Source organism: Manacus vitellinus, unplaced genomic scaffold (genome assembly GCF_001715985.3).
Source record: "Manacus vitellinus isolate BGI_N305 unplaced genomic scaffold, ASM171598v3 scaffold_22_pilon, whole genome shotgun sequence".
Lineage (NCBI taxonomy): Eukaryota > Metazoa > Chordata > Aves > Passeriformes > Pipridae > Manacus > Manacus vitellinus.
In genome coordinates this window covers 9,475,087-9,484,661 of record NW_021939632.1, presented here as the reverse complement: position 1 = coordinate 9,484,661, position 9,575 = coordinate 9,475,087, and the positions used below count along the sequence as shown (strand labels likewise).

The 9,575-nt window shown below is 59.1% G+C and overlaps 2 protein-coding genes across 2 annotated transcripts; one reads left to right on the top strand and one right to left on the bottom strand.

The window, feature by feature from the left end:
* On the top strand, positions 1-4,221 carry RACGAP1 (Rac GTPase activating protein 1; the record flags this gene model as incomplete). Its single annotated transcript, XM_029959908.1, has 15 exons — positions 1-132; positions 217-353; positions 551-629; positions 817-870; positions 1,487-1,564; positions 1,821-1,941; positions 2,197-2,357; positions 2,568-2,729; positions 2,874-2,969; positions 3,043-3,244; positions 3,320-3,425; positions 3,559-3,691; positions 3,767-3,869; positions 3,978-4,095; positions 4,170-4,221. Coding segments are annotated over 15 exons (1,734 nt in total), but the record flags the coding sequence as incomplete, so codon positions are not given.
* Positions 4,222-5,144: 923 nt separating this feature from the next.
* GMPPA (GDP-mannose pyrophosphorylase A) lies at positions 5,145-9,552 on the bottom strand (the record flags this gene model as incomplete). Its single annotated transcript, XM_029959907.1, has 11 exons — positions 5,145-6,483; positions 6,566-6,734; positions 6,826-6,918; positions 7,019-7,065; positions 7,200-7,297; positions 7,478-7,612; positions 8,195-8,209; positions 8,346-8,476; positions 8,626-8,685; positions 8,852-9,044; positions 9,434-9,552. Coding segments are annotated over 11 exons (1,161 nt in total), but the record flags the coding sequence as incomplete, so codon positions are not given.
* Between the last annotated feature and the right edge of the window lie 23 nt (positions 9,553-9,575).

Sequence of the window (9,575 nt, the reverse complement as noted above, 5' to 3'; positions counted from 1 at the left end):
CGTGCCCGCGAGAAGCTGGCCCGTGTGGAGGCCGAGCGGGCAGCGCTGGAGGTGAAGCTGAAGCATGCCCGAAACCAGGTAGAGGTGGAGATGAAGAAGCGGCACCGGGCAGAGGCTGAGCTGGAGAAGCAGGTCAGGGGGCTGGCCACAGGGGTACCCCGCAGGGCTGGCTGCGGGGACCCCAGCCCTCTCACCACCACCCTGTTTCACTTACAGGAGCGCAAACTTCAGCTGGTCTTTGAGTCTCTGATGCGGGAGCCATGGGGCAATGAAATGCTGAGCAGGAACCAGTGCTCTGTTCTCAGCGCCCTGGCCGGCCGGCGCCTCGGGGCGACCCTGGCACCGGGCAGGAGGTGAGCGGGGCTGGCAGACCTCAGCCCCTCGGGCAGCCCTGGGCTTGGCTGTGCCCCTCTCCCCCTCACTGCTGCTCACCTTGAGGGGCTCGTTGGGCATGGGCTCTGCAGAGGCATCAGCCATGAGCTCCCAGGAGCAGCTGTATAAGTAGGTGCTGGCTGAGGGGGGAATTGCTCCAGCTGAGCTCACTCTGCAGGTCATCTGCAGTGGACGAGTCGTGCCAGTCCCTCTTGTCCCACTCAGATATCAGCTATGACCGCACCGAGGACGATGTGGTAAGGAGTGTCCTGCTGTGACTCTTGGGGTTCACCCCAGCAGTGAGGGGGTGTTTTTGCCCCATTTCTGCAATGGAGCAGCCCCTTTGCATGTCTGTGGTTAGGGGTGGGCTGCTGTCAGAGCCAGAGATGAATGTTGGGGTTGTCCCTGGCCCTGCCAGCCCCTAGACTCCTTGCTGCCTTTCAGGATGTTGATATGACGGTGGTGCGGACCCTGAAGCGCAAAGCCCCGGAGAGGCAGGTATGAAGGAAATTCTGGGAGCCCTGGGGGCTGATGTTGAGGTGGGGTCTGTGCCCCTCTGTGGGTAAGGATCACCCAGCTCTGATCCCAAGGTAATGTGCCCTTGGGTCCCTCTTCCCACTCAGATCCTCATGTACAGCCCAGATTGGGGTGCTGGCCCTGGGCCATGAGAGGTGAGGGCACCCAGATACTTATCCATCCCAGCACAAGAGGCTGCAAGGAGCCTGGCAGGGGGTTTAATTTATTGATGCTGGGCTGGGAGCATCGTCTCTCGGCAAACCTCCCGCAATCAATAGAAACTCCATTATGCTCCACTGTGGCCCAGCTGGGCTCCTCAATAATTCATCCCCATATGTGGGCATCCCGCACCCTGCTCTGCTTGCACCTCTGCATTGCAGGCCTGGCCTGGCCTCCCCCAGCCCCAGGGCTGGCTCCAACCCAGAGGGGGGCCTGAGTCCCCAAGGTGCCTGGTGTGGGGCAGGCAATGCTGGGGGGGTGACATGAGACTGGGACTTTTTTTTGGGCTGGGGGCCACTTGACTTGAGTGATCTGGGGTGTGGGGCAAAGTCAGGGAGGGGTCTCTGCCTGCTCTTCACACTGTTTTCTCTGTTTCTAGCATGTGTCCCTGGCCCCTCAGATTGGCCCTGTTGTGATGGCAAAGAGGCACCGTTCTTCTGTGGTACCCCATAATGCTGTGAGTAGGGACCTCAGCGTGCCCTGAGCAGGGATGGGGTGCATGGGCTGTCCCAGTGCCAGAAGGCAATGCTGCAGCCTTCAGTCCTATGGGTTCTGTGGGGTCTGCTGTATCACCCTGGTCCCAGTGGGGACAGCAACCCTGGCTCTGGAGGACCACAGGGATGTGGATTGGGTGGAGTAGAGATCATGAGGGAGATGTTGGAGAACTGTGGGGCTGCGGACAGGCACCTTCTCATTGCCTCCTATCTTGACAGGCAAGTGTCCCCTCTATGCCCCCTCCTGCTGAGGTCCCAGGCCCTGCTGGAAGCCTCCTGCCCACTGCTTTGGTCCCACGCCGCCGATCTTGCCAGGGACATCGTGTCTCCATGCGTGCAGGTCATGGGAAGGGCTGAGGAGAGGGTTGGTGGGTGATGGGGGACTAGTCTCAGGATGCTGCTGTCACATGGGAGGGAGGGGATCTGCTGGGGGATGCTTATCCCCACCATGGAGGTACTGGGGTCCTCTGGACATGCCAAATGCCACTGTCCCATGCAGAGGTTCCCTGAGAGCTGAAAAGCCTCCCCACATGCCAGCTGGTAGATGGGATGGTTTGCCTTTCAGGTCTCCCTCCACTACCTCCTCCCTCTGAAGAGCTGACCACGGCGTGCAGCACCAGTGAAGCTCATGGCTGCCGTGCCCCGGGGCAGGAGAGCCACACTGAGGGTAGCTCAGAGGGGCAGCCAGCACCAGCCCCCTTCCCCTCACCTCCACAGAGCCTCCCAACAGTCCAGCACCAGTTCACATCCAAAACGGTTTGAGTCCCAGCCTCTCTCATCCTGGGTGGTAGGCAAGGGGAGAGGGTCATGGTGTGTGGGGGGCAAGGCTCTCCTCTATCCCCCACCCCCTTAGCTCTGCCTGCAGGGGGAATGGATGGAGGTAGTGGGGGCTGGCTGAGAGAAGATAAAGCAGTGGTACTGGGTATCTGCAAGAAGGGGGGCCCCTTACCCTGCTGTCCTCTCCAGGTGATCCGCCCTGAGCCATGTGGTGTCTGTGGCTCCCGCATCCGCTTTGGGAAGACTGCCATCAAGTGCTGTCAGTGCCAGCTGCTGCTGCACACCAAGTGTCGGGAGCAGTGCCCCAGCCCTTGTGCACCCCGGCCTCGCCACCACACCTGGCCCCGTGAGGTGAGGGGGCACAGCAGTGCGTGGGGGCTGCTCCATGTCCCCATGGGGCTTTGGGGCTATCAGCCCCAGGATGCTGGGCCTCTGCCCACCCTGACTGCAGGGCTGGGTGGTGGGCACAGAGTAGGTCAATGTTGTCCTCCCCAGGGTGTGCTGGCTGACTTTGCCCCCTCCACGAGGCCCCTGGTGCCCTTGCTGGTGGTTCAGTGTGTGACCGAGGTGGAGACTCGAGGCTTGACAGAGGTAGGGGCTAGGATGGTGGAGGTGGTTGATGCTGTGGTTCCTATGGGGCTGAGCCTCTCTCCCTGTGCCCCAGACAGGGCTGTACCGGGTGCCGGGTGCGGAGCAGCTGGTGCGGGAGTGGAAGAGGAGGCTGCTGCGGGCTGGGGGTGCGCTGCCCACCCTCAGCAGCGTGACTGACATCCACGTGGTGTGTGGTGTGCTCAAGGACTTTCTGCGGGGCCTCAAGGAACCACTGGTTACCTTCAGCCTCCACCCTGCCTTCCTGAGTGCTGCTGGTGAGCAGGGGTCTCAAGGTGGGACATGAGAGAAGAAGAGGCTGCTTCTAACAGTGATCCCTGGTGCCACCACAGACATCCTCGATGATGCTGCCTGTGACACAGCCCTGCGGCACGTGGTGAGCAAGCTGCCCCCAGCCAACAGGGACACCCTGGCCTTTCTCATGCTGCACCTGCTCAAGTGAGTGGATCATCCTGGTGTGGGTTCTGGCTCTCTGCCCCTCACCCAAGCTTTGTGCCCTAGAGCAGGGAAGCTGCGGATGGGGGGCCCCTTGGCTGGGCAGCATGCTCACACCCTCTGTCCCCACTTGCAGGGTATCACGCAGCCCCGACTGCAAGATGGACGTGCTCAACCTGTCCCGTGTGTTTGGCCCTACACTGGTAGGACACAGCTCAGCCAACCCCACACCACTCGCCATCATGGAGGACACACCGCGGCAGTGCAAGGTGAGGGGGTCCTTGAGGTGTGGGGTGTACCCTGGGCACTGCCAGCATCCCTGTCCTACATCCCTCTCTGCCCAGGTGGTGGCTCGTCTCCTCTCGCTGCCACCTGACTTCTGGAGAGGCTTTGTGGGGACAGAGCAGGAGAACCTTGTGCCGATGCCAGCCCCAGGGGGTGAACGTGGTGAGGCACAGGAGCCCCAGCCCCTCCTGCCCTGGCCTTGTGGCTTCTTTGAAGGGTCCTGGTTGTCCATGGCTGGGGTTTGATAGCTGTCCCCACTCTATCCTGCAGAGCTGTTCTTCCACCCCATTGTCTCTCCGGAACCCAAGCCAGGCCAGCTGAGCCCAGCTGGTACCTGCTGCCTCCCCAGCACCTTGCGGAGCTGCGTGGGCACGGCCACCCGGCCCCCGTGAGTGCTGCCGGGGGTGGGTGGGAGCCCAGGGGAGCTCACTTTGCACCCCTGACTCATCTCTCCCCACGCAGGCAGGGGCCGGCCCCGAGGAAGGTAGGCCGGTTCTTCCCTTCTCCGGTGTAGCCTGCACCAGTGGCTCCCTGGGGACATGGAGCTGGCACTGGAGGAGGAGCAAAGCCTGCAGCAGCAGGCTGCCTGTGGGGTGGCAGTGCTGAGCTCGAAGCTCTGCTCTGCTTCCCTGGGGTGCTTCCCTCGGGGCTGGGGAGCAGAGCTGGCTCTGCCCAGCCATGGTGGCAGGGATGTTACCCCAGTGCTGTACTTTGTCAGGTTTCTATTAAATGTTTGCAGCAAAACACACCTGGCTGTGGCTGCTGTCTGTCCCTCCCTGCTGCTGCCAGGTGCCAGGGGTTAGGGAGCACGGGCATGATGGAGCCTGGCTGGGCAGTCGACAAGAGCTGTACAGTCAGCACAGGTGTAAGCAATGCCTATTTTGGGAGGGCAGACAAGGCCTCCTTCCACCTCAGCTGAATCCCTCCTCTCCTGCCCTGGAGCCCAGGATGTGGGAGGCCCCTCTTTGAGCTCAGATGTTGGCCTCAAGTAATTGGAGCTGTCCTGCTCCGGGCAGAACAACCTTAAAGTGTTTCCAGACTTCCTAGCGCCTCAGTGGAGGCCCCTTTAACCCCTTCCTCTCCTCCAGCCCTGGCGCTAGAACTGCAAAGCCCAAGCAGCACTGGAATGTACAGCTCTTTCCCTCCAAGACAGGAAAGCAGAATGATGCTGTAATGGAGCAAGATTCTAGGAAGGGCTCATCTCCCAGACAGCTCTGTGCAAGGGGGAACTTAGAGATAAGGGTCATTACACAACAGGGCTGAGAACTGCCCCATGGTCACATCCAGCAGCTGATAAACCTTTGTCCCTACTAAAAGCCGGACCAGATGTGGCACATGGGAGAAAATTCAAGTACAATCCTGAAAGCAAGAACTTTGGCTCAGTTTTCCCCAGCGCTGGAGTGTACACCAGAGGGCAAGAAAATTAACACATCCAAGGCAGAGGCAAAACTGAAGGAGTTTAATGTGCTTAAAGCCAGGGAACAGCTAATCCCCGCCCAGGACCACAGGAGAACTGGCACAGGAAGGCACAGGGCTGGGAGCAAGGATTTACTGCAAATCCATTGAGCTGGGGTGGTACTGGATGAATGGAGAATATCTAATGTGCCGTCTCACTGAAGGTGAGAGGCATGATGGGGCCCTCGGTGGAGTGCAGGGCTTTAGCACAGAGCTCAAAAATGGGGGTAAATGGATAAAAGGCAGTGTTAGTTACAATAGAGAGCCTGTGCTTCAATAAAATCAGGTTTTTGAGACAAAGTGAGGTGCTACATCTCTGGCACCTGCGCACATGTAAGTTGATTGCTCTGGTGCCCTGTGAATGTGGCTAGGGCAAGAGGGAGACATGCAGTGAGCCCCCCAACCTACAGCCATGCTGGTGTGAAGGAGGCTCTTGGCCCACCAGGGTGGCAGAGGCTTGCTGCCATCACTCTGAGCCCTGCCTAGGCAGCAGGCACAGGTCTCAGCCTGACAGAAGCAGGCCTGGCAAGGCTGGCAGCTCTTCTGGCTTGCACTGAGCCCATGGCGGAAGAGGCTGTGCTAGGGGAAGGGGTGCTCTTGCAGTTCCCTCCAGGGCCAGCAGCCTACCAGTCTAACCCAGCCCTTGTGTGCCAGTACCCTTAGGACAGCTTGGCACTGTTTTCCCAGTAGTAGGCAGAAGCCCAGCTCAGGCAGTTGCAATCACACTGATGAAATCAGGAGGCTCCCAACTGGCTCCTGTGGGGTGAGCTGCCTACACAGGACAGGCCCATTCAAAGCTCCTTGGTCTCTAAGATGGGCCAAGACCTTCCAGGGAGATGCAGACAGCAAATGATGCAGGGAGAGCCTGGTGAGGAGTGGCAATGTGGTGCTGTTAGTGCCCTTTGGTGGAGAAACACCCAAAATTGGATCCACAACACTGCAGGCAGCAAGTGCTCCCTACACAGGTAGGCAGGCTGGTGCCAGGGTCACATGCTGTCCCTGAAGCCTTCACCCTGGCCCAGGGCTGGTCCCTGGGCTGCAAGAGAAGCAGCACGCAAGGCTGATGCTCACCAGCTTTAATGTCTGTCTGGAGCAGTAGTCAGGCACTTGCAGGGCTCCTGGCCTGTACCTACTCCTTTGGGGGTAGTGGGAACCTCCCAAGAGGGCACAGGCTCTTGTGGGGCACAGCAGGGAGTGAGTGGCTGGTGCTGGCCCCTGACTCACAGGATAATCTGATTTTTGTAGCTGCGGCTCAGCTCCTTGTGAGGAAGGACAATGGAGTTGAGAATAACGACCTCAGCAGGGATGGTGACACTGCAGCCTGCAGGGAGAATGCAAGGGCGTTAGCAGGCAGGGAGAGACTGCCTCGCTGAGCAGGGCCATTTGGTGCAGCAGGGACGTACCCAGGATCGTGATGGATGGTGTGAGGCGTCCATCCCGGAAAAGGGTCTCGCTGTCAATCTTGGCATAGGGATCATTGGGGTTGGGGTCACTGGGCGTTCCTTCAACCCGGGCCCAGCGCCCAATGGTGCTGTCCCAGCCCACAATGGTATTGAGGACACAGGTGTGGTCCTGGGGTGAAGGAAAGGGGAATGCAGGGTGCTGCTGCCTCCCTGCAAGGAGTGGGGGTTGATACCCACTCCCTCAGGCAAATCCTACTTACGTGGAGTGAGGCGCCGTGCAGTACAATGGACTCTCGCACACGCACACCAGCTCCCACTGTCACCCCCTCCCCAATGGAGACATTGGGGCCCAACTGTGAGGACAGAGGGAGGTGATGAGGGAAAGGAGGACAATAATGCCCTTGGCACCCCTGAGTGTCTCCCTGCTCCAGGGCTCCCCCAGCCTGCACTCACCACTGCAGTGTTGTCAATGGAAGCTGTCGGGTGGATGTACACGTTCCCTGCAACACAAGGCAGTGGTGTCAGCGAAGGCAGCTCACAGGAGCACCTGTCTCTTGGATCAAGGGAGATCCTGCTCATGGGTCCCACTGCCTTCCAAGGCAGCCCCAAAGGCATTAGCAAGTCAGAAAGGTACCTCGGATGACAGGGCCTCCAGGTTTGTTCTGGGCTAGTCTCTCTGGGTGGCTTTTGCTGTACTGGTTCAGGTAAAGGCGGCTGGCATAGATAGCAGAGCTGGAGAAGGAAAAGCAAAATATTGTTATTGTCTTTCTGGCACTACCAGGGCAGAGGAGGAAGATCCAAAATCAGCACCGCCCACCTACGCTCAGGGTCCTGCCTGAGCACCCTCCTCTCCCATCCCTCATATGGATCACTTGATGCTCCTGCTGCACCAGCTCTGCCTTCAGCCCTTACCCAGCTGATTTGATCTGGCTCCAGAAGCCATCAGTTTTGTAGACATAGAGTTTGCCACTCCCAGCCAGTGCTGTAAAAACGTCCTGCTCTAGCCGGATCACTTCTGCACGCTGCCAGCCATTGGAGCTTTCCTCTCTGCAAGAAAGAGTCCTGTTAGACACTCCATTCCTCGGCCAAGGACCCTGGCAGAGCTACCCTCCCCAAATTCAGGGGCTCTGATAAACCCAGATTCCTACCTAGCCATGCACTTCTCCCCAAAGCTGGGGACAGCACCAGCCATGGGGCTAGGCCAGGACAGTTCCACTGAGCACCAGAGCAGCAGAGGGATGGGGCTCTGCCAGCCAAAATAAGCTCTGAGCCAGAAGCTGATGGTGCAAGAGCCCCACCCAGTCCATGTGGGTGAATGATCCTGCCCCAAATCCAGAGCTTGGCACAGCTGGAGTTTAGCTTTGGTGGTGGCAAAGATGATAGGTGACAGGCTGGCTGGCGCAAAAAGCTGGAGAGGGGAGCAGAGCATTCCCAGGTGAAAGACTTGCTCAGTCCCTCATCCAGAGCTGAATGAAAATGGGGTGGGAGAAGAGGAAGGGAGAGGGGGAGTCAAGCTGGCCAGGAGGGGAGCAGAGGAAAGAGCAGGCTGGAGGAAGGAGGGAAGCATGCATTATCACCAGGAATGATCCAGCCTAGAGAGCAGCCGTGCAGACACAGAGGGAGACTTACCCAAGGTAAGGACAGCTGGTGCAGGACCAGGAAACAAGTGAGTGATGGCAGAGGAGGAGAAAAGATAGAGAAAGAATGGAGGATGAGTGTGCCGCTGCAGCCCTGGGAAGCAGTGGGGTGGGAGGGACAGAGAGCAGAGTGAGGCACTCACAGTGCTAGCTCCTGCTGGTTCCTCTGGAAGACCTCGCCAATATGCTGGAAGATGGCAGGTGTGAAGAGGTAGATGCCGCAGTTGATGATCTCACTGACAAACGTGCTGGGCTTCTCCACATAGTGTTGGACCTGGAGGCGAGAGAAGAGATGTGAATCCTGGGGCGCAGCCCCCACGCCCAGCGTCACACCCTCTATGTCGCACTGGGAACGCGCGCCCACACAGGCAGCGCAGCACCCGCTGCCCACGCTGTGCTCAGCTCCCTAAGGCCCTCCAGTACCTCCTGCGTGTCCGCATTCGCCACGATACAGCCGTAATTCAGTGCCTGTGTCCTGTTGGCCTATGGAGCAAGGACATGTAAGGAATGGTGGAGCACTGGGCAAGCCGATGCAGAGTAGACGAAACCCAGAGCTCACAGCCCAGGACCCACCCACCACCAGAGCCACTGGCTTCTAAGCCCATGGCAGAGCACTGCAGCTCTTCTGCTCCCCAACACTGCCACTCACTGTGGTACCCAGAATGACAAAGCTGTGCATGTCCCCGTGCTGCTGCCAGAACTCCAGCATCTCCTGTAAGGGGAACTCTGAGCACACGTCTGCATTGAGGACAAAGAAGGCCTCAGCACCACCTGACAGGATCTGGTCTCGGAAGTGATAGATGCCACCACCCGTGCCCAGTGCTGCATACTCCTGAAGATACCTGTGAGCAGAGTAGGGAAAAGCAAGGGCTTAGGAAAACAGATGCTTGGTGGCACCAACTGGCACCAAGGCTGGGAAGGGTTGGGAGGATCTGGAGAGACATAATCCTGCAATGGGGCTCACATGGACACTGCACAGAAGGAGGCTGTGGAAGCTTAGAGCTGGGCTAGAGAGGCATCTCTGGAGCACAAACCAGCCAGGGCAGGGCCCAAGGCAAAGGAAAGATGATAGAACACAGGAGGCCAGCTGTGCCTACCCACGGTGGGACAGAGCCCACCTGCCTAATGCCTGAGTGCTAGCTGGGGGCTGCCAACCTGGGGAAGGCAGGTGAGGGGCCGAGCCAGGCTGTCCCACTGCATGTGCCCCAGGGATGTGAGAGCTTCTGCCCACCTGATGGGGATCTTGAACTCTTGCTGTGCTGACACCAGAAAGCGGCTGAGGGCCTCGTGGGGCTGGTAGAAGCCCATCAGCAGGATCTCCTTCATGCCGGGCACCTGGAGAGGGACGAAGGGAGCGAGCAGAGTGGAAAGGG